This window comes from Carassius gibelio, chromosome A24 (assembly GCF_023724105.1).
Source record: "Carassius gibelio isolate Cgi1373 ecotype wild population from Czech Republic chromosome A24, carGib1.2-hapl.c, whole genome shotgun sequence".
NCBI classification, from domain to species: Eukaryota; Metazoa; Chordata; class Actinopteri; order Cypriniformes; family Cyprinidae; genus Carassius; species Carassius gibelio.
Window position 1 is genome coordinate 10,871,894 of NC_068394.1, and position 24,897 is coordinate 10,896,790.

Genomic DNA, 24,897 nt, shown 5'->3' on the forward strand with positions numbered 1-24,897 from the left:
TGTGGTATTAAAAAAAAAAACACTGTTGTGATGTAGCAATTGCATGCAGACCTGTGCTTTACTATAAATGGGTGCTGCTGCTTCAGAACTGCAATCAGTCTGTTTGTAGGTCTCCTGATAATGCTGCACTTTGATACACCACTTGAAAGCATTTGAAGTGATTTATTCTTTCATTATTATTTAAGTTGTCCATCTGTACAGTTGTGCCAGATAGTTTGCTTCAAAACACACTTCCAAGCTGTGAAATCCTCAAGAAGCAGCTATTTTTTGCATGTCACAGAATTGTACACTACCGCTTAAAAGTTTGGGGTTAATATAAGATGTTTTTGTCTTCTTATGCTCACCCAGACTGAATTTATTAGATAAAAAAATACGTAAAAAAAAAAATAATAATATATATATATATAAAATAATATTTTGAAATATTACAATTTAATTATTAACTAAAGTATTAACCATTTCTGTTTTAATAAATTTTAAAATGTTATTTATTTCTGTAATGCAAAGCTGAATTTTCATTATCTTCAGTGTCACTTGATCCATTAGAAATGATTTTAATATGCTGATTTGGTGCTCAAGAAATATTTCTTATTATCCATGTTGAAAACCATTGTGCTCCTTAATATTTCTGTGGAAACCTTTTATTTCCTTTTCTTTTTGATTAACTGAAATAATATAATTTATTTGAAATATAAATCTTTTATTACATAAAAAATGTATCACTTTTGATCAATTAAATGTATCGTTCCAAAGTAAAACTATTAAATTGTTATGAAAAACCTGTAAAATATGATGGAATTTTCTGATTGATTTTCAGGCCTAAACATTTAACTTTGTTAACTGTTAATTATTTTATTTTTATTTTTTGTTATTTTAGTATTATGAATATAGTAAGTAAATTTCTGGTTCAAAATTGCTCTTTGGGAGTGTATTCTTACAAAAAATATTTGTAATTATTTTTATATCAGTATACATGTCAGGCATTAATAAACATATGAATGAAAAAGTTATGTAAAAAATCATTTAAATTCATTGGTCGAAAGATATTGTAGTCAGCAGCCAACTGCAGTTGTATTCAAAAGAGCAAAACCAAAGACATTTTTGTTTTCTTTTAGTTTATTATTTAGAATTTTTTTTTTGTTTGTTTTCTTTGTCCGGCATCATCTTGGGGATTTGGAATCGCCTCTAGTTTTATATCCACATCTACTATTACATCCCCATTTAAAGGCAAATCTCTTACTCTAGCGATGAGTCATGTTGGTTGCTCAGAGGAACAGGTTTCCACTTTGCTGTCCAAATGAACTGCTGTTACGTCCAGCTTTACAAGTTGCACTATTTGGCATAGGGAACATGCTACTGCAGCTGAATTAAACATTTGGCAAAGAGAAATGCTCAGTCAGCCAATTGATAATCAGCAAGCATTTGTCATCTAAACTTCCTTTCAATCCAGTGCTCATTTTTTTCAACATCAATGTAAATCTGTTTGAAGTTGCTTCACAGCCGAACATTTCTACCGTCATTGTCCTTGACTCTGTGAAAGTGAAATTCTCAGCGAACGTCCAAACATCCATTCACTTTTGTCACAGCTCAAGAACACACCAAATCTTATTGAATAAGTAAAAAAATAAAACGAAATAAAATCGCATCTGGACATCTCAAAGCTCTTATCCGAAAAGAAAAAAAAATCCTAACCAGAAGTGACACGTGTGAAATTGAAATGCTTTGAAACAATCAGTGTAACATTCCATTTCGAACACAAGATTGTAATCCATCACTGAGGAAGGACAGCGAGGCTCATCTACAGGGTGAACTATGAATTTCTTCACTGCCTTTTGTTGCCTGACAGGAGCCATATTTAATCAGCCACATGTACCACCTTATTAGCCTGAATTAAAAAGCGGCCCACGTTGGCCCACACTGGCTCCCATTGAAAATTCAGCAAATCGGCGAATAATTAAATGAGTATGTGCTGGAACATTGGGTGTTACTGAGAGTCTATAACATTCAGCAAGCTCAAATAAAAGAGTTGTTCCTGTGCTGCTGTGATAAGCTCAGACCTCCCTAATGGGCACATGAACGTCTCCGCTTTTCCTCCTACTCCAGTCGGCCACAGAAACACATTAATGAATTATTCAGGGACAAATAAGCTTTGATCGAAGTTTAGTATGTTTTTTATTGTTATTATTTGTATAGAAAGAGATTTACGGGATATAGGTGTCTGTGAGAAAGAAAAGGAATGGGACCTTGACTTCTCTGGCATTCAGTGCTGATGGAGTGAACATTTTTTGCAGGTACACACCAGTTGCTTTATACAGCAGTGATGCTTTTGCAGCTGCTGATTCTGCAGAAATGTAACTACTAGCAGTCTGATTTTTTGTGTGATATTGATGCAAAGGTAATCTTCTATCTTCTGGATGCATGCTTAAATTCAGTGTTTGGAATAATGGCATTTAAAAGAACGCCGTTAGGTAATCTTTCAGTAACAGGGTAATCTAACTTATTACTTTTCCCGTCATTACAATGCCGTTAACATCACTGAACGTTAAATGAACTGAGCATTACTATGCATTGATGTAATAAACTATGCAATCCGAACGCACCCCTGGCTCACACAGCGAGTGTGCAGGTGGGTTAATAACGAGATAAGCGATTATGAGCCAGTGTTTTTTACACACATGCCGGCACACGGCGCCCAACACACACACACACACACAAAAAGTTGCCATTTACAAGGTGGAGATATAAGCACTACTTCAAATTCTTTGTGGTCATAGGCAAGAACGTGCGTGTAATGTGTACATGTAATGTGTGACACGCATCTACAAAGCTAGTGGCCAAAAACACTTTTCTTACAAAGATAATACTTGAAGTGCAGGATAAAACTCTTGCTGTCTGTTGATGTGCAATAAATATCGAAGGTTATGTACGAATACCTGTCTGTTCTACTCATTTCAACTGACTTGTGAAAACTGAAGAAAAAAAAAACAAATTCTTTGACATATAGAAACTTTTTTTTTTTACAGTAACACAAATAGTTACTTTCCCTGGTAACAAGTTACTTTTATTATAGAGTAATTCAGTTATTAACTCAGTTACTTTTTGGAACAAGTAGTGAGTAACTATAACTAATTACTTTTTTAAAGTAACGTTCCCAACAGTGCTTAAACTTTTTTCATTGTTAAAAATTTGTGTATTTAAGGATGCAATAATAGTAATAATAAATAACAATAATAGTTTACAACTTATGATTTATTAAAAAAGGGTAGTTCACCAAAAACTATTTTATGCTCCACAGAAGAAAGCCAGGCATACAGGTTTGAAACAACAAAAGGGGAATAAATCTCTTTTTTTTTTTTTTTTCATTGTTAAAAGTGTGTATTTAAGGATTAATTCAGTAATATAATTAAACACGTCTAATATATATGAATGCATGGCTGCTTTTTGAATGGCTATAAATGGAAAAACATGCAGAATGTGTGATGCTTACTGTTCCTGGTGATCCGAAAAATCTTTTTTACAGTGTAGTCTCTCTCTCTTTCTCCGTTTCTTTGTTTCCATCTGTCTTGAGATGACATCATCTTCTAATATCTTTCCAGTCCTTTGTCACATTGTTCCTCTCCATCACATTCTGTTTTCTCCTTCCTTAGATCTTTTATTCTCTGTCTTCTGCTCTGCATCTTCTTTGCATACAGTTGTGTGTTATGCACGATATCAGAGCAGAGAGCGCTGACATTGTTTAGCTTTCTGATTTAAAGCACATGAGTCACAGTAAATGTCTAGGGATAAATCTGGTTTGTGTCTGTCACTCTGTGTTTGTGGTTTAGCATTTAGCCAGTAGCTGAGCAAAAAAATATTTCAGTCAGACATCCTGCTGTTTATTTATTATGACAATGTCAGTATGGGAAGAAAGTGCATATGAAGAAGCCCTGCTGAACTCCCAAGCTAATTTAAAGCTGCTTTAGGTAGTAGACCAAATGAATTTGAGATTTTTTTCTGTAGAATCACAGATGACACAATAGCTAGCATCCAAAAAACTGCATACTTGTCTTTGGGGATTATATGCAAGAATGCAGTGTAGCAAATGTTATTTTTAATTGTACATGGAGATTTTTCATCAGAATGACGAAACGGGAGCTGGCATGTTATCACCCACACATTAAAACCTGCCAAAGATTGTCTAATAATGGTCCACAGCCAAGCTCTGGATATATTGGAGCTAAACATAAGCTTACCTCAAACTTGTGTTTGATTTTGAGTGATCTCTCACTTTATCCCTCAGCTCAGCTATCACCCAAAATATCCCCCTTACCTGAAAAATGCACTACTCTCATCTTAGAGAGAAATGACACTTTATTTTTGTCTCTTCCACTCAGATAAGTGGGGATTCAGTGTGCCTCCGTTACACGATGGGTGGGGGTCAAACCATGAGAACTGCTGGAAAGGGAAGATGTTGGCAAGTTGGCTTTGAAATAATTCTAAGGCACCACATGCTCTCCGTTCCCCTACAGACAACTGCTGCTACATACAGAGCACTCACCAACGTAATGGCAAGAGCTAGCGAAAGCCCTGAATGGTGCACTCCACTCAGATTTTTGAAAAGAGTTGGCTTGTATGATTGAATTGTTGTTTTCCTCTTGTTCGGTGGTTTCCTCCAAAGTGTTTTTTGATGATACAGGTCACTTCTCAGATATTTCTTTGAGTATATGAGACGGCTGAAGACTGGACACAGTGCAGAATTGCAATGCAATAAGTCATTTTGTGTCAGCGAAAGCTTTGCTTTTGTGAATTTCATGGTGGTTTAATGCTGTTCAGGTTCAGATATTGGATAAAAAGGACCTTGACTGCAGACTTCAGAAGCAGAACTGTTGAAACTTACTTTCGGCCTGTTCTCTAATCTGTTTTACAGGAAGCTACTGGAACGCGGCATCATTTAACACGCCATCCTCGTACCTGCACTTCTCCACTTTTCAAGGAGAAACGAGTGCTGATATCTCCTTTTACTTCAAGACCTCCGCTCCCTATGGCGTGTTCCTGGAAAACCTTGGAAACACCGATTTCATCCGTCTGGAGTTGAAATGTAAGAGCCTGGCTCATGTTGTCTTTGTTTCTTCCTCTTTTTTTAATCCTTTTCTCTGTGTCTGTCTGTCTGTCCTGCTTCTCTCTGAATCCCATGGTTGTGCAATGCTGTGTAGTGTGAAATTGGAAAGAAGGAATTGCTGAGCATGCACTTTAGAAATCTATCAGTACATCACTTGCTCACCGATGAATCCTCTTCAGTGAATGGGTGCCGTCAGAATGATAGTCCAAACATCTGATAAAAGCATCACAATAATCCACAAATAATCCACACAACTCCAGTCCATCAATTAATATCTTTTGTGAAGTGAAACGTTGTGTGTTTGTCATAAACAAATCATTAAAAAATAATTAAAGCATTTTAACTTTAAACCGCAGAATATCCGAATAAGAAATAATGAAATGACAAAGAAAAGTCTGTTTGCAGCACTGATTGCAATACATTCGCCTCATATGTTCTGCTGATTGTTCTCTGCTGAATACAAATGGAGGCTTAAGAAAAACAAAACACAGGCGAATTAAAACATTCTGCATAATTGCTCATAAATGTCTGTTTACTGACATTTTACAGCCTATTTCCCGCAAAAATTCCTAGATTATAGTTGACGCAGCATAACTGAGGATTTAATATTTTTTCGCTGTGTAAAAAAAAGAAGCAAAAGAGGCAAATCTCCATCATGCAGATTGCGTTTTCACCCTATAATCCGAGCTGGCTGCTCCTTCACACTGTTTACTGCACAATAGGCAATACAGAGCGCAAAAATACACCATTGCGGATAAATCTTGTGTTGAATGCGGTGTTTCATGTTTCCTGAAGTGGCTCATTGTTGCAGAACGATTATTCACTCTGTAATGTATTGTCTGTGTAAATCTTTGAATGTTGTTTTTATGTGCTTTGTCTCCCATTTCTGTACCAGCCGATTGTTAAAGAGACTGAAGGCCAGAGGAGAAAAGACCAGATTCAGCATTTACAATAGCTCATGGTTTTTATGCGTACACAAACATACAATAAATTTCAAACTTATTTTGGATCTAAATGATAAACAATGTCTTTAATCATTTCTTTTACACCTTAATACTTTCGCTCGTATTTCTTCTCGGAGGTGTTCATCAGATAAAAAATGAATGTGTCGCTCTGATTGGCTGATTGCTCTGTCAGTGTCATTACACACATCTATTGTCTCATCCAAATCAAGTGAAATTATATTATAATTAATAATCAGTAATCACAAATTTGATAACTATTAAAGATATGAGCTAAAACAATGGTTAGTACTGACAAATAAGACCTTTATTATGTAGATTATTTAGAATAATAACAATAATCTATTCTATGTACTTTTGTTTATTTTACTTTTTTATATTCCATTATAATATAAAAATAATTGACTTTGAAATATTCTAGTATTGTCCTGTCATATTTAGTGTTTTGTTCTTGTTTTGACTTCACATAAATGTTTTTAATATATTTTACTAGAAAAGATTAGATTTGATTATTTTAAACTATCTTTATATACATAACTGTAGACTTTATACTGGTATTAGTTTTATTTATATTATATTATATATTATTATATGTTGTAATATATTGTATTATAAACTTATAATACTGTAAAATTCTAAACTTATAATTCTTTAAACTATTATTATATTGTATACTTGAAAGATTTTGAAATATTCTATTATATTCTATAATATATATATATATATATATATATATATATATATATATATATATATATATAACTTTAGATTTTCAAATAATGTGGTATTCATAAATAGAAAGTTAACATAAAGATAGTGGAGTGCCTCATAGTTGTGTTCTATGCGCCTCTCTGATTAATAAGTTTATCAAGATTGTCTTTATGTGATGAGCATTTCGGAATACTGTGTTCTGGGTAGCAGGAAATAATTTTTTCAGTTTTTACACCCTCACACACAGACACACACACACACAATCCTGAGCCAGGAGTGTGTTCCCCAGCTGTCTCCCCAGTCATTGGTGTATCTCTCAAGGGCTCTGAAGACACACACGGAGGGAAGGAAAGCTGCTTAGTGGCTCCATTTGTCAAATTCACACGTCCTGCAGCCTCTCTGTCCTCATCTCAGGGGCACGAGGGAACGTCAGGGTTACGGTGAGGCAGAGGATGTCACATTCCCTGCTCTCTCATTTACACACATTCCAGAATCCATACATAACCCATTATTTTTACACCCTACTGCTTTACCCTTCCATTGGACTGCGAGTAGAAGCAAATCTTGTTCTCTTTCCTCCATTTTAAATAAAAATAGAATAAAAAAGCTTCAGGTGTGACCGTCCAGAGAGAACAGCGACTCGCTTAGTGCTTTCTCAGAGGCTGGTGACAGCAAAACATCAATCACTTGATGGAGGAGTGCAGGGACAGAGACGGCCAACCAGGCATTATGCATATAGCACATGTAAAAGTCTGTCCAGGCCTGTCCATGGAAAAGATTGCACTGAGAGTATGTGCTGCAAGCAGGGCATGGATGCATACAAAGTGGCCCTGAATGAGCGTTTATTGCTGCTTGCTTTGCCCCAGCAGTGCCGCGGCCCTCCAGAGAGCAGAAGGTTATTGGCATCAGAGATCACTGAGGGTCTCGACATGACAGATGTGCTGTCTTTTCATATTCAGCTCTCATCCAGGGGCTTTACTCAACTCAGGAGGAACTGGCTGGTGTGTAGGAAAGAAAAATTACAAATAAGATCACATAAATATTTTATTATTTCTCCTAGAAAGCAGTGAGATTCAGTGGAGACTTTTGCTCAATCTCCAGATTCTCAGATTCACAACCTGGGCAGTTTGCTATCAAAAGCCAGAAAATGAACTCAAACATTTCTCTACAAATTCCTCTGATACCAAATTATCTGAGCTAGGCGAAGTATTAGTTTTATAGATTGATAAATGTTAAAATGTTTCTTTATTGCATGTTTACTTTTATTTCTTCAAAGTAAGTTTTACGTTTTCTATTTTAATCTATTTTAAAATGTATTTATCGCTGTGATGATAAAGCTGAGCAGCCATTGCTCTAGTCATTAGTGTCACATGATCCTTTAGAAATCATTTTACTATGCTATTTGAGGCTCAAAAAGTAGTTCTTATTATTAACATTTAAAAAGTTGTGCTGCTTCATACTTTTTTTTCAGTATTATAGATTTGTAATATAAAATAGTTTCTGTAACATTATAATTTTATTTTCTGTCACTTTTGACAAATTTAATGCATCTTTGGTGAACAAAGGTATTTATTTCTTAAAAATAAATGAATAAATAAAAAGATCTTACTGACCAAAGAAGTAGTCCACCCCAAAGTCAATATTGTTATCCCAGGCCATTGAAAAAAAAAGAAAGACAGAAAGAAAGAAATTGCAATACTCTTTGGTCCTAGTAGTGGCACAGAAATTACACACTTTACCATTTTCTGATGTTTTATAGAGAATAGAGAGAGCAGAATTGAGCTAAAGAGTTGAGGAAGACACATTAAAAACCTCATCGGCCTGTCTCATGAATATTAATTAGGTGATGTAACATTCACCCAGTAGTTTTAAATAATTGAAGCCGAGTGGGTTCTAGCTATTTTAAAAACAACTATGCGAAGTGCAATGATCAAAGACATCAATCTTGCATGTTTACATTTCAAAACAATTAAAAAGATCACAGACGGATTTACCACTTACCATTTGTGTGCTCATTCAGGCTCCTGCCATTCAGTTTGTAAAGCCATTGTTTTCCATATGCGGACTACTGTTTTCCTACTTTGCACCGAAGCCAAGCAAAACAAAGCTGTTAGAATACAATGATTATCTCCCAAAAAGTTGAGAGCGGTCAAACTTAGAAAGTTACAATGATTCCTACATCCCTGAGAGCAGACAGTGATGTATAAAGAGAGCAAAAACACAGTTCAAGAGTGCAAGTGTACTGTTGTGTGTGTATCAGTGTCTGAGTCTAAGCTTCTGTGTCTAAGCTTGTCGACCGCACTGGTAGGTCATCTACAGCGGCACCCACCGTAAACACTCCAGAGCTTTTCTCTAAAGCTGGATATTCACCTTCTGCATGAATCCTTCCTGAAAAGAAGAGTAATCAGGCCTGGCTGCAGGCCTGTGTGTGAGATTAAGAGTGTGTTTGGGCCAGTTGTGTGTGTGTGTGTGTGTAAGCAGAGAAGCAGATTGTGAAATTGAAGCTCTGCACCTTTTTTTTTTTTTGCCTTCCATTATGTCTTATCGATTTATGCCTGAATCCTTAATCCTACTTCCTTATTTTGGCCTGCCTGGTTTTCTTCAGTTACGGCTCAAAACTGAGACACAGTGAAATCCACTCAGGGCATGAAATGAGTGGAGGGCACCACGTCGGGTTACAGTCGAGTGGGAGTTTGATTTCAATTATAAGTCTAGATCAACTGCCCTCTGCATTCTGACTTGGCGCAGCTTGATAAATCAAAAGTCTTTTTAAAAATCAGTTTTATGCATCATTTAGAGTTTTAAGTTGAATATTTTTTTTAGAATTTTAGCTTTAATATTTTAGTGATTGCTCTAAAATGTCATGTTATTATGTTTATGTTGAATTATTTAACAAAACTTTTCATGTTGTGTGAATGTAGCTTAGCTGATGCCCTTAAATTGCTCTGTTCTGATGGTCTTAACCTGAATGAGAACAGAATAAAGCAGTTAATGTTAAATAAAGTACAGTAAGTTTGTTAAATAAATTAAACACATGTGATTATGGAACCCTGTTTCCACCATACAGGTGCTTGTGATATAATTAGAATATCATCAAAAAGTTGATTTTACTAATTCCGTTCAAAAAGTTAAACTTGTATATTATATTAATTCATTACACACAGACTGATTTATTTTATATGTTTATTTATTTTAATTTTGATTATAAGTGACAACTAAGGAAAATCCCAAATTCAGTATCTCAGAAAATTTGGATATTGTGAAAAGGTTCAATATTGAAGACACTTGGTGCCATGCTCTAATCATTTAATTAACACAAAACACCTGCAAAGGCCTTTAAATGTTCTCTCAGTCTAGTTCTGTAGGCTACACAATCATGGCGAAGACTGCTGACTTGACAGTTGTGCAAAAGACGATCATTGACACCTTGCACAAGGAGGGCATGACACAAAAGGTCATTGCAAAAGAGGCTGGTTGTTCACAGAGCTCTGTGTCCAAGCACATTAGAGAGGCGAAGGGAAGGAAAAGATGTGGTAGAAAAAAATGTACACGCAGTAGGGATAACCGCACACTGGAGAGGATTGTGAAACAAAACCCATTCAAAAATGTGGGGGAGATTCACAAAGAGTGGACTGCAGCTGGAGTCAGTGCTTCAAGAACCACTACACAAAGACGTATGCAAGACATGGGTTTCAGCTGTCGCAGTCCTTGTGTCAAGCCACTCTTGAACAACAGACAGCGTCAGAAGTGTCTCGCATGGGCTAAAGAGAAAAAGGACTGGACTATTGCTGAGTGGTCCAAAGTTATGTTCTCTGATCAAAGTAAATTTTGCATTTGCTTTGAAAAAAAAACATGGTCCCAGATTCTGGAGGAAGAGAGGAGAAGCACACAATCCATGTTGCTTGAGGTCCAGTGTAAAGTTTTCACAGTCAGTGATGGTTTGGGGTGCCATGTCATCTGCTGGTGTTGGTCCACTGTGTTTTCTGAGGTCCAAGCTCAACGCAGCTGTATAGCAGGAAGTTTTAGAGCACTTCATGCTTCCTGCTGCTGACCAACTTTATGGAGATGCAGATTTCATTTTCCAACAGGACTTGGCACCTGCACACAGTGCCAAAGCTACCAGTATCTGGTTTAAAAACCATGGTATCCCTGTTCTTAATTGGCCAGCAAACTCACCTGACCTTAACCCCATAGAAAATCTATTGGGTATTGTGAAGAGGAAGATGTGATATGCCAGACCCAATAATGCAGAAGAGCTGAAGGCCACTGTCAGAGCTACCTGGTGCTCTCAAAACACCTGAGCAGTGCCACAGACTGATCGACTCCATTCCACGCTGCATTGCTGCAGTAATTCAGGCAAAATAAGTTTTGAGTGCTGTACATGTTCATACTTTTCATGTTCATACTTTCCAGTTGACAATTTTTTTTTTAGTTGTCAGTTATAATCATCTAAATTAAAAGAAATAAACATTAGTCTGTGTGTAATGTATGAATATAATATACAAGTTTTACTTTTTGAATGGAATTAGTGAAATAAATCTACTTTTTGGTGATATTCTAATTAAATGACCAGTGACTTTTTATCTCATAAATGTTTTTTTCTTACAATTTTGAGTTCACAACTTTTTATCTGTTTTTGTTGATGTTGTTGTTGTTCCCGCCACCAGAAGTTTTCTTCTCAGAAGTAGAGATAAAATCAATTCTAAGTTTATGTCTTGCAAATCTAAGAAACAAAAATCACAGAATTGCCAGGAAAATGTCATAATTGTGAGATAAAAAGTCACAGTTACTGTCTTTATTTTTAATCTCATTTTATGTATTGTTTTAATGGTACTTAAAAACCAAAACATTATTTTACTGTAAATGCATATTTGTTTAAATGCATTTTTTGCATTATTGAGACACTGTTTTCCAAATGAATGTTGTTCAGTGCTTTGATGCAATGTATTTTGTTTAAAGCACTATATAAATAAAGGTGATTGATTGATTGATTGATAAAGAAGGTACCGTATTTTCCGGACTATAAGTCGCACTTTTTTTCATAGTTTGGCTGGTCCTGCGACTTATAGTCAGGTGTGATTTATTTATCAAAATTAATTTGACATGAACCGAAACAAATTAACCAAGAGAAATTAACCAATAGAAAACATTACCGTCTACAGCCGCGATAGGGCGCTCTAAACTGCTCAGTGCTCCTGTAGCCTACACTGAAGATATAGAGCTGCCTCTCGCGGCTGTAGACGGTAATGCTTTCTCTTGGTTTTTGGTTCTAAATAAATGCGACTTATATATGTTTTTTTCCTCATCATGATGTATTTTTGGACTGATGGGACTTATACTCAGATGTGACTTATAGTCCGAAAAATACGGTAGACGTAATATTTTATTTCTTATTTTTATTGTTGATAATTGTTGTGTTTTCAACCCTAATCTTATAGTAATGTTTTTGTAGCAACCGCATGATCCTTTTTTTTTTTTTTTTTTTTTTTGATTCTTTGATGGATAGGAAGTTCAAAATAACAGCATTTAAAATTACTATAACAGCACTGACTACACACTCAACTCTAAATAGAAAAATATAATATTATGATTTTCTAATACTTTATTGCCTATACACCCTCAAAAAGTGTATCAAAATGTCACCTTTATAGCTCGGACTGTCAATGACCTCTGAGTCAAATCCTTCGATTCACAGTTGATCAAATCTCTGCTTGCACTCTCTCTCTCTCTCACACTCACACACACACACACACACTATCTTGTCTTTCTTCTGGTGCCCTCTGTTGGAATTATCTAGCATTATCTAGTACAATCTCCCTATTGTAACTCTAGCATTAGCCCAAGGGCAAAGAGCCTCTCGATGGATGATTGAATGATGGGTGGACGCCCACATCTGCTGCTTCAGCTCCGTTTCATCTCAAACACTCTCTGCCACTCCCCTCATATATCAGCTGAAGAAATTTTGACATCAACCACCATTGAATATTCATGCCTAATTTAAAGGCATAACTGAGCTTGTAACTCTCCCTTTCAAGCTTTTCACTTGATTCACTCATACAGTATGCATGCGGTCTAATGTCTCCTCTTTGTGTTTGGAGTTTTTTCAAAGCTAACTGGTCTTTAAATACAAAATTAGACTGTTCTTACATTCTTTCTTTTAAGGGAATATATTTTGGGATTAACACACTAGAATGGTAAAATCTCAGTTGAGCAAAAATTATTTTATTTTTTTATGCTTCACTTCATAAAAATGTAAAAACAATTCTCCTTTTCTCTATTGTTGGTAATAAGTTATTTCTAAATTTCTGCATTTCTACACATCATAGTTTTTGGACATAGAAATAGCTGTCAGGCTTGTTAGATCTTCCCAAAAGCAGCATTACTTTTTTTTTTTTTTTTTATGCACAGCAATACTCTTTGTTGGCTGAATGTGGATATAGCTTGGATCATCTGTGGGTTAAGATGGTGGGAAGAACCTTAGTCTCTCTTTGATGCATCTTTAATGAAGTGGAGGCTCTCTAAGGGCCTAAGGGGGAGAAATGGCAATGTGACTCTGCAGAACATATGACCACTTGCATGAGAGTCAAGAGCAGTAATAAACACATGAGAAAACCATCAGCCTTTGATGGGGTCCATACCCCTAAATATTACATTAAAAATTAGCAAGAGAAGGAAAAGTGAAGGATATAAGACTGCCTCACATGGATAAAAGAGATCACCCAAAACATAAATACACTCACTCATATGTCTTTCAAAAAAATAATTGTATATTTTATGGACAAAAATGAATTTTGGGGGATTAATTAAGATTTAAAATATTCTTTGGGAAATAGTGGCATGATTCCCCGATTTCAATTATAATTTCAAATTTCAAATATAATTTCTGAAAATTACAGTATGTTTAGAATCACCTCTAATTATGTGTAAATATCAAGAATATTTTGATTCTCCATTTCAAGATCCATTTAAAGAAAAGTCTGGTTTATTGCATTAGAATTTAATTCTGACTTGCAGAGTACAATGCAAATGAACATTCACCATCTGTATAAGAGTCATTTATGAAATGCACTGGGCCTCGACTGCTGTTGATTTGGTAGATCTACTCTCAGCCAGTTTGGCAGGCGATCTAATATATCCATATAAACACAAACCCACTTTTTCACTGCCATGCTGTTTGGCTTGTTGAGTTTTCCTAGTGAATGCTATAGCAACGATCCACTGAATGCCCTCAGTTGTGTTCAACGGAGTGATCCACATAGATAAACAAACACACACAGAAGTGAAAACACTCCGCGAGAACAGTGACGGACTCTTGATGCTGCTGGCTGGCCAAGTGCAGGAAATCCAATTACAGGGATCACAGGGCCGGGAATGGTGGAGCAGCACTAGTCCAAACCAAACACCTTCCAAACCTGCCCTCTCCCCCCCTCTCTCTCTCTCTGTCTTTTGCTGTCTCTCTCTCACGTATGGTCTGCAGCATTCTCAAATAAGGAATAACCCAATTATGACTGTCCAGTTCTTTTAGTTAACAGTTCCGTGGAAGCATGTTGTTACAGTGGAGCGTTTTCTGAGAGCTTTGTTCTTACTTTTGTTTTCTTTTTTTCTTTTTTGTTCTATAATTTTTTTCTTTTGCTCACTGTTTTACGGAGGTCAAATTTAATCTTTTACTATGGCATCATCATTTTTTGTTACTTTTTTATTTGACATGTAGATTTTTACCCCTCTTCCAGAAATTCTCCTAGAATTTCAATATTAGACTATGACTGTGACTTATGACTGTGACTAAGTCCATCATAAAAGGATGAATTATTAAATGTTAAAACTAAGATAATCTAAATGTTTTCCCTCTGCTGTGGCATAATTTAAACATCTAATAAAGTTAGAGGTGTAATTTTGTCAAACCTGTGTTAGCCTGTGTGCCTATAAATGAGCTAAAATTTACTTAAATTGCTTTGTTCTGTTGGCACTGGGCCATTTCTCACAGAGTTCTGGCTGACCATGTCTTAGTTCTCCTACTCCTGTTCAGAATTTGAGATGTACAGGTTGTTCTGTGGATGCCAGTCGAACACGTATCCCTAATTCCGGCAACATCTGCATCAGAATGTAGTACAGTAAAATAGCACCCCCTTCTGAGAGCAGCAGGAACCCCAGCCAAAATAAACCAGAAAGGAGCTCCTTTATGTTTTTGGCATAAATAACAAATAAAATTAACTTTAGGCAGCTCACAATAGCAGATATTGTTAGGGAAAAGCTGATCATAATGGCACAATTCAGTTGTGTTTGGACAGTCCAGTCACTGTGTGTGTCTCCCCGCAGCTGCCAGGTATTTACAGTAGTATCATATCACAGCACTTTTCATAATTTTCATAGCTTTTCATCTATGATGGTGACAATAGCAGTGGCTGACTATCACTGCAGGCTTATTGTGCTGCTGACACTAAGCTAATCGTATATTTAGTTCTTGCCTTCAGCATCTGTGCAGCCAAATAATAACATTTCATTTTAGTGTTGAAATGGCAGGCATTCGTTTTTTCTTGGCTTTGTACAGTACATATATTAGTATGTGTGTGTCATATTGCTCATTTTAAATTAATATTTACCCCCCGGTGCTATAATAAACATGAAAGCCCTCATTTCCGCTTTGAATTCTGGAAATGTCAGTCAGCTGAGCTAAACCTCAGAACATCACATTCTGAGCACATGGGGGCAGTTTGCATAGGACTTGTGTTAACAAATTTTGGTCTGTTTTGAAATACTGGCTTGTGAAAATGAACAGAAACAATGAGAAAAAGGAAACAGTTGAGTCCCTGTTTTGAAAGAGACCAATTAGAATGTCTTAAGGGTCTCACACTGTTAAGTCTGCAAATACACACATAAAAGTCATTTATGTACGCTGTAATTTCGAAGTTTTGGATCAGTGAGAAGTATATAATCTCTTATTTTTACCAAGTAAAATACAGTAATATTGTGAAATGATGAGTACAAATTTTAAATTAAAATTTTGCTGAATAAAAGTGTTAAGTCTAAAAAAAATCTTAAGGCTGGATGAAGGCACTGTTGCTCTGATACACTTCTGTTGTCAGGAGGATGTTTCTAAATCAGGATTTATCAAGGGTTAAACCCCAAGAGGCCTGGTCCTCTTGGGCTAAACATGACATGCCACAGCAGCAGTCAGGGCTCAAACACACCTCTCGCCTCTTCTCCTTTCTCCTGCCGTAAATATCATATCCTCCTACAGGAGTATAGCTGTCAATCTTCACTGTTTATGTAGGAGAATATGCAACACTGACTCATTAAAAGCTGTTGTGGCTTCAAATGAATTCAGCATGGTGAATAAACACTCTCCAACTCAGTTTAGGGCTGTTAAGAGGAATTTTAATGACGTGCTTGAGCGAGTTTGGTAATTCTGCATTTTAAGTCACAACACTGGATTGTTGTTCTGCAAAACAATTATTAAACAAAACAATTGTACATGAACATTAAATGAGCCATTTAATTAAAACATGCAGAACAACCTGTGGTTGACATTTCAAGTAATTGTGTAGTCAAGTAATCTAACACATAGAAAAATAGGGAATTTTTTACTTACAAATTAAAATGTAAGTTAAAAATAACTGTTATAAAGTGCATAAAATGCTTCAATATGTTTCAATATGATGCATATTAAAGGAATAGATCACTCAAAATTTAAAATTTGCTAAAATAAATCAATAATAAGAATGAATCACCCTCAAACCATCCAGGAAATAAATGAGTGGTTTTTTTTTTTCCACACTGGAACAGATTTAGAGAAATTTAGCATTACCTCACTTGCTCACCAGTGGATCATCTGCAGTGAATGGGTGCCGTCAGAATGAGAGTTCAAACAGCTGATAAAAACATCACATGACTCCAGTCCATCAGATAATTTTTTTTTTGTGAAGCTGCGTGTTCGTATGAAGTAAATCCATCACAAAGGCATTTAAACTTTTAACTATTGCTTATTGCCATAATTCATACTAAAACGGTGATCCGTAATAATGCTTCCTCCAGTGAAAAAGTTAATCCCCTCTTGTCCCCTGACATCAAAATCCACCAACATATTTGTTTAGAATTGTTTTTTGCTTGTAAACAGTGCTTGATCTGTGCATGTTTCTCTTTCTAATTCAGACGAGATTACTTTTTTTCACTGGTGAAAGCAATATTATGGGGCATTTTAGCCGGAAACAAGATTTTGAGGTTAAAGATGCAATAATGATGGGTTTGTTTGTTACAAACACACACAGCTGATTTAAACACACACAGCTGGACTTATTAGTGATGTAATACTAAATTTCTCCAAATCTACTGAAGAAACAAACTCATCTACATCTTTGATGGCCTGTGTACATTTTTAGCAAATCTTCTTTTTTTGGTTGAATTGTTTTTTGAAATATACCCTGATCAATCAGTTTGATCTTCTACTATTATATTTTTTGTAAAGGGTTCAAATTTTTTGTACAATTATTCTTTTTTTTATTCTTTATTTGTTTTTTGTTATACATGATCTTGCACAGAAGAACCAGTGGTGAAAGTTTCAGGGGTCTGCTGGGCATTATAATAGTTTGAGTGGTCTCTCTGTCTGTTTGTTTCTTTTCATAGCCCCCACGGTGGTGTCGTTTTCGTTCGATGTAGGAAACGGGCCGGTGGAACTGAACGTGTACTCTCCTACCGTGCTGAACGATGACCAGTGGCACCGGGTCAGTGCGGAGAGGAACACGAAAGAGGCCATTCTGCAACTAGACCAGAAATACAGGGAGGTCAGACCTGCACCTACACAGGGACACACACGCCTGGAGCTCTACAGCCAGCTTTATGTGGGTAAGGACCACATGTACATCCACATAGAATGTATGTGGGTTAGGACTACAGACAAACACATTTTTCCATACCCCCACCCCTATAGTACTGAAGCCTGTTAATACTTAGTTATATTGTTTGAGGTTGGATGACTGTTGTTCTTTGGTAGGCATTCATAATAATATTATTGATGGGCTGCACAACTCTTGAAAATCTGATCTCAGATGAGATCTGTTGCTAATTAGGATATACAAAAAGGATATTTCTTCGTTATCATGTTCCAAAAATACACAATTCCCCCTGAACCTCTCCAATCTCTCGGCTGTTCTTTTGCATCAGCAGTTCTCACGCACAACGCTCTATGTTCTTGTGTGTCTGAAAGTGGAACTGTATTTATAGTCTAAATGCAGGTGTAGCTATTACAACTTGCACTTAATGACATGGAAACCTGTGGAACCTGTCCGCCTCCAAAGTATGAAAAATTCCACTGTAAAGAAAAGGAAGTTGAAAATTGGTTTGACTGAATATGGCTGAAAAATGTCTTTGTGGTGTCGTGTGCTATGCTAACGTTAGCAACGAATAATGTTATGCTTTAAAAGTGTGAAAAAGCAGTGTCACTCATGAGGCAATTATCTCTTGAACAGAATGGCTTTGGGCTTTCATTGTGCTATTTTGTGCTTTGATTGCTTTTAACAAATGACTTTGACGCTCATTAAGACAGGGGAAGATAATGCACCCCTGTGGCTCTCTTGAGAGAGCTTTTGGAAAGCTTGTCTATCTTGTGTTTTTAAAGCTTGACGTCAGAAAAAAAATCCAGATTTCCAAGAAGTATTAATTGATATCAAAGTGATTGGGTTTGTAAAGCAGAATTCTACAGCACCGGTCTATTATTATTATTAATAATGTTTGATAGTTGGATTATATGACATAATAAAATATACTATGCTATGTCATTTATTAATCAAAATAATAAAAAATACTATGCATTTAATTGTTCTTTAAATTAAATAAACATATGATAAAAACATCACAATAATCCACATGACTCCATCAGTTAACATCTTTGGAAGTGAAAAGCTTTGTGTTTTTAAGCAAGTTTTCATTTTGTGCTGAACTATTTCTTTAAAGGGACAGTATGTTGGATACTGCAACCAGCAAAATCATGGATTAATATTCTATTTATTGCACCGCCCAAGCCATATACTCTCCATGTCTCATTTGAATGTTTGTCCATGAAGCAGATGACATTTTCACTCTTATTCTCAACAGAGCTGAATGAGCTTTGCAGTCCAAATGAATGTTAAAGGTTGTCTAATCCTTGTCTGTTGTTTCAGTAGAAATGTAAAATGTTGGCATGACTCTTCATGGAGAGCAACTCTCAGTCTTTAGACCCTGACCCTCAGTGGGGAAAACTAGCTGGTTTATATCCACTGAGTGGACCTGTCCAGACCTGTCAGGCCTCTGTCTGGCCTCCTCTTTTCTGCTTATGAATTGCTCCGTGCTCAGTTTTTCAGACCATTCAGTCCCATGGCATCATTTATTGATAAAGCAGATTGCCCTTTACTTCCTTTAACCCATGGATGCTTTTGTATATTTGAATTTGTTTTGCATATATAATGGTCTCGTTATATTTAATGGAGGATTAAATGCTCGCTCGTTCTTAATTTTCATTCACTTCATGTCAAATAACAAGCAAACCTTTGATTTAGCAACCACTAACATGTTTGCATTTGTTTACGGTGTGCATATGTCTGTATTTACTGTTTGCATGTATCTTTAATGCATCTTTACCATCAACCATCAAGTTGCTTCTTGTGATTTTCTTTTCTCTTTTTTGTTCTCTTTTAAACCTAGCCTTGATTATGCATTAAGTTTTCTCATCACTGCATTATTATTTATTTTATTTTATTATTATTTTTGTCTGTTGTTTTTATTTCTTTCATCGCTTGCACATCTGGGTGATATTGATTCTCAAAGGGAAGCCAGCATCATGGGCCTGTCAGGACAGTAGGTAACTTTTTTGTAAAATCTTCACCAACCATCAGTCTAGTGTAACCCAAAACTACTATATATATATATATAATTACATTTATATATATATATATATTCCACTGGGCAGGACGGTCTAATAGATGTAATATGCTAATTCATTATAGTTTCATTAAAGAATAATTTCCGATTCAAGGCTCATCAGAGATGGAGGCAGTGAACTTCAAAAGAGTTTTCACAGCTCACCATAACATCCTCTTTCCTCACTCAAGCTTATTCATGCTGTTTCTCTTTCAAAAGTTCAAACACATCCTGTGTTTATGAAAAAGGTGCTGGTTAAAAAGTTTTGTGAAATAGATTCTTCAGCAACAAATGATGCCATAAAAACAGCTGCTATGGTACATTAATCAAATTAGAACAATGTTGCAGAATAAACAGGGTGTTCATTAAAATGTGTGTTTGTGTTATATCTCATATTCTTCCTTGAAGCATGAGACATTGTGAATTTCAAGTATTATAAATAGCACACCATGTTTACTGTATATTTGATGATAAGAGCTTTACTCCCAGGATTATTAGCAAAGGATTCAGTGAGTTTGTTTTGTATTAAATAGCCAACCAGGTCACCAGCTCAGTTAAAACTTTGAAAATGTGTTATCTGTTATTTTTGTAGCCAAACTGCAATTAATTGAATCTCTATGTACTCCAATCCATGTGATTTCTTTGGAGGAATTGATCAAACTTTCCTCATTTGGCAGTAATATAAATTGTGATAGGCTTGTACTTGTGGCTGTGTTTTTATTATTCACAGTTTGTAATAATTGATGCATCCTGCCAGGACATATACTATTAATCTAGTATTAATATAGCAAATGATTGTACGATTTCTGTTTAACTGGGCAGTTTTGTATAATGAAAAGATGTCCAGACAAGACATTGAGCAAGTGGCAAATGTTTATTTTCTCCTGGAAGTGGAACTCTAATGATGTCTAATTTCTCTAAGGCCTATTGTATTGAATGGTACATGCCATAATGAATGAAAGTGTCCAGAAGGACCAGAACTACTGGCTGAAACTTAATGTTTCTAATTTAACCTTCAGTATTCAAGCTTGTTGTTAAGCCTGCAATGAAAATGAATGGTTGAGTAAGTTTTTGTGCCACTTATGCTTTTATTAAGACCACTGTTAAGCGTAATATTGACTAGTCTTTGTCTCTATTTCTCATCTAGGTGCAGCGGGAGGTCAGAGAGGATTTCTTGGATGTATCCGCTCTCTGAAGATGAACGGGATGACCCTTGATTTAGAAGAGAGGGCAAATGTCACTCCGGGTGTAAAACCTGGTTGTTCGGGTCACTGCACCAGTTTTGGGATGTATTGCCGTAATGGCGGCAAGTGTGTGGAGAAATACAACGGCTATTCCTGTGACTGCTCCACCACTGCTTATGATGGGCCTTTCTGTTCAAAAGGTCAGTATGAATACGCAGTTTAGAAATTCATACTTTTAAAAAGTTTTCTGTGAAGTCTACACACTTTATCCAGAGATATGACACTGAATTGGTCTCTAAACTTGTAATGGAGCGGCAATCTCTAAAGGGCCACTCTTTACATTTAAGCCCCACCTCCCTTATTTGAATAAAGTAATAGCATCACTGACATGAGCAGGCCCTTTCTGTAGTTTGTACTCTATTTCGAGACCTCCATCAAGCATCGCATGTTCTCCGTTTAAAGATGGCGACTCGCTGTGTGTCTGGGCGTCTGATGGTTGTCCATAGCTTTCAACATCTCCTTCTGCTTGAAATATGCATGAACAACCTCGTAATTGCAAGGTTTTAACTCACATTTCCATTTGACACATATTTACTTCTGCCTTCAAGGGTGTTGCAGTCAATATCGAATTCTCTCAGATTCTTTGCCTCTGGGTCAGTGCAATTGCTCCCACAGGCCGCCTTACATCTGTGGCTCAATCCTACATATTACCTTCACTCCAGGAAGAGGAATCTCTTTGCTGCTTTATTTGGATTCGGAGCTATGGATGTGATGTGTTTCTTCTCATGTCTATATGCAATAAGGTGTTATTTTTCTAGATTAAAAGGGTTAGTTCATTTGTTCTTAGCGCTCTGTTCCAGGGGGTAAAACAGCTGAATGAGAGAATGCCATGAATAACAGATAAACCCGCTTTATCCTTTGTGTACATGAGATATTCAGTGCGGGTGCACATTGTCATGTTCGTTCACTCTCTTTCTATAACCTCTATTTACTTCATTACCCCGTGTTGATTTCCCATGGTTCTTCCGGTTCCAAACCATATGCAAGAAATCCTGCGCTGTTTATACTGCTTCTGTGTAAGACAAATCCACACACACTTGTACACGTCCTAGCAGTCGGGTTAAACGATCCGTGTAAGGACCTTTGTTCTCCCCCTCAAGTAAAAAGGTAATAGGAAAGTGTCCTCTTGGTTTATAGCTGTTGAAGAAGCCTCTCATGAATACAAAATATTTCGGTGATGTCAGTTCCCCTTCAGGATCTCAAGCTGCGTCGAAACACTTCGTCGGGAATGCCTTCAGCGTGACCATGCTCTGAATCATGTGTGTCATCAGTCTAATGGATCGATGAGAAGTCACGGTCAGGGTAACGTAGTGACCAGGACGCTTAAAAGCATGTGCAGTGGATACAGCTGCAGCTTTTTGTCATTCAACAAACTCTCTGTGTGTGTCAGTCTTATTTGGTGTTGTTTTATTCATTTGCGAGTGAAAGACAAACATAAGTCAAGAGCGCTCAGCATCTCAGGCTGTGTGTTCCTCCCTGCCCACTCTACACCTTGAGTTAAATAGCTGATTGGAGTGTGGCACAAGGTGTCTTCAATATTGAACCTTTTCACAATATTCTAATTTTCTGAGATACTGAATTTGCGATTTTCCTTAGTTGTTATAATCATCAAAATTAAAATAAATAAACATTTGAAATATATCAGCCTGTGTGTAATGAATGAATATAATATACAAGTTTCACTTTTTGAATAGAATTAGTGAAATATATAAACTTTTTGATAATATTCTAATTATATGACGAGCACCTGTATATACGTGTGTGTGTTTGTGTGTGTGTGTGTGTGTGTGTATTACAGTATTGTATATAAATAAAAGTATCAGTATAATATATGATTGTTTTCTTTGGCATATTCCTAACTATACCTAACCCTCAAATCTGATAGATTGTTAAAATTGTTGTTCTAGGACCAACAAGAATGTTACCTTATTATCAGTATTGTTTGAAGAAAAACCTCATTCTTTTCCAGATGTTGGTGGTTTCTTTGAGGCGGGAACACTGGTCAAGTATAATCTGGTACCTGAAGTGGTCGCTGCAGCTTCCAGCCTGGATGAGAAGAGCATAATCCACAACCTTCCTGTTGAGACCAACCTGACACGTGAAGATCTGACCTTCAGCTTCAGCACCTCCACTTCTCCCAGCCTTCTGGTTTATGTCAGCTCAAAAACCCAGGATTACATGGCCGTGGTCCTCCGTCAAAATGGTAACATCTTGTTCACTCAAAAAAAAGTGTTTTTACTCTCACATTAAAAATTAGTTTTCCAAGGTGCCACAACATTGTGTGGCCTCTGTTTGTAAAAACTGTTAAGATTTAAACTAAAGTCAATATTACAGATTTTTTAACTATGGTGACTTTTCAATGTTAGTAAAATCATCTCCTGAATTCTATTGCGGATATAGAGATTCCTACATGCGTATAACTTTGTGGTTGCAGACATATAGTCAACTTTCTCTCAAGTGTCAAATCAAGTTTCAAATATGACTTATGTATAGAGGCCCATGGACCAGTTTGGAGTAGACATCACTTTTCCGTCGTTTGCAGCTCTGTGTGCATTGTGGTGGCAGAAAAACACGGGTAACAAGTGGAGGGAAATGTGTAAACTGCATGAATAAGACAAAAAAAATGGTATTGTTGTCCCTTTGTATGTTAGAATCGTAATGCAAATCATTTCAGAATTCTGTCGATAAAGTATTTTTATAGAATACTGTCGCTATTTGAAGCTAAACACAGAAGTTTAAACGGACAGACTATAGTTGAAACCTGCTATATGATTATCTTACTTTTAAAGCTTAAATTTTATTTAAACAGTAGGTCTACATAATATTCACTAGGGGTGTTATGGTACGTGTATTCGTACCGGACCGTTTCGGTACAGGGCTTTCGGTACAGTGCACATGTGCACCGAATGACCAAATGCAATATTTTGTATGGGGAACATACAATAACATATTCGTATTTCCACACGAACATATTAAGTGGCGGAAGTCTCCACGCTCAGCGCAAATCTCGCCCTGCAGCTGATTCTAAGGTTTTCAAAAGGCATCACTCGAGTGTGAACATCACTATAACTAGGAAAAAAAACATCCGTAATTCAAATGCAGCTCCCGTCGGTATTTAAACAGACCTTTGCTCTTAATTCCGATCGGGCCAACGCAATAACGAAATCTGAGCAGGTCTAAAAACTGAAACTGTTAATGCTGCACTTTACACTTTGGAAAAATTATATACTATATATATAATTTATAGTAATAAACAACCTGCAGTTTAATGTTTGCATTTCATTATCATACTGTACCGAAAATTAACCAAACCGTGACTTTAAAACCGAGGTACGTACCGAACCGTGATTTTTGTGTACCGTTACACCCCTAATATTCACATATTCAGTTCATAGAGAACATATTGTTTTAGCCCTAAAGTTACAGCATGAAATAGCCTACTATTATTTAAACCTATAAAATAAATAGTGAAAATAAATAGTGACATGACATTCAGCCAAGGATGGTGACAGAGCCCTGGACCCATACTCAGAATTTATGCTCTGCATTTAAACCATCCAAAGCGCACACACACAGCAGTGAACACACACACACTGTGAACAGCCATTTATGCTGCGGCACCTGGGGAGCAGTTGGGGGTTCAGTGCCTTGCTCAAAGGCACCTAAGTCATGGTATTGCCGGCCCGAGATTCGAACCCACAACCCTAGGTCTAAGGGTCAAACTCTCTAGATATTTCACTAGATATTTTATCTCACAATTCTGACTTTTTTTCTCTCAAATGCAAGTGTATGTCTCCTAGTTCGGATTTAATAACTCAATTTAATTCAGCTGTTGCAAGTTGGTCAATTCTGAGTTCATCCTGTGGTAACTAGGATTTACACAAGCTCCAGTCTGGACCTGAACACCTGAGAAGAGATGATGCTGACCCCTCAGAGGACCTCAGATGATGCTAACACTGAATCAACAAATAGAACTAACAAATATTGTGAATGC

The 24,897-nt window shown here is 36.4% G+C and overlaps 1 protein-coding gene across 1 annotated transcript in view; it reads left to right on the forward strand.

Moving 5' to 3' along the window:
- Positions 1–24,897, forward strand: part of LOC127946186 (contactin-associated protein-like 2) — a 361,215-nt gene that overhangs the window by 309,568 nt on the left and 26,750 nt on the right. Inside the window, exons 16-19 of the mRNA XM_052542554.1 lie at positions 4,907–5,077; positions 17,392–17,610; positions 20,807–21,043; positions 22,873–23,106. Of these exons, the coding sequence (XP_052398514.1) occupies positions 4,907–5,077; positions 17,392–17,610; positions 20,807–21,043; positions 22,873–23,106 (861 nt within the window). The remainder of the gene's footprint in view (positions 1–4,906; positions 5,078–17,391; positions 17,611–20,806; positions 21,044–22,872; positions 23,107–24,897) is intronic.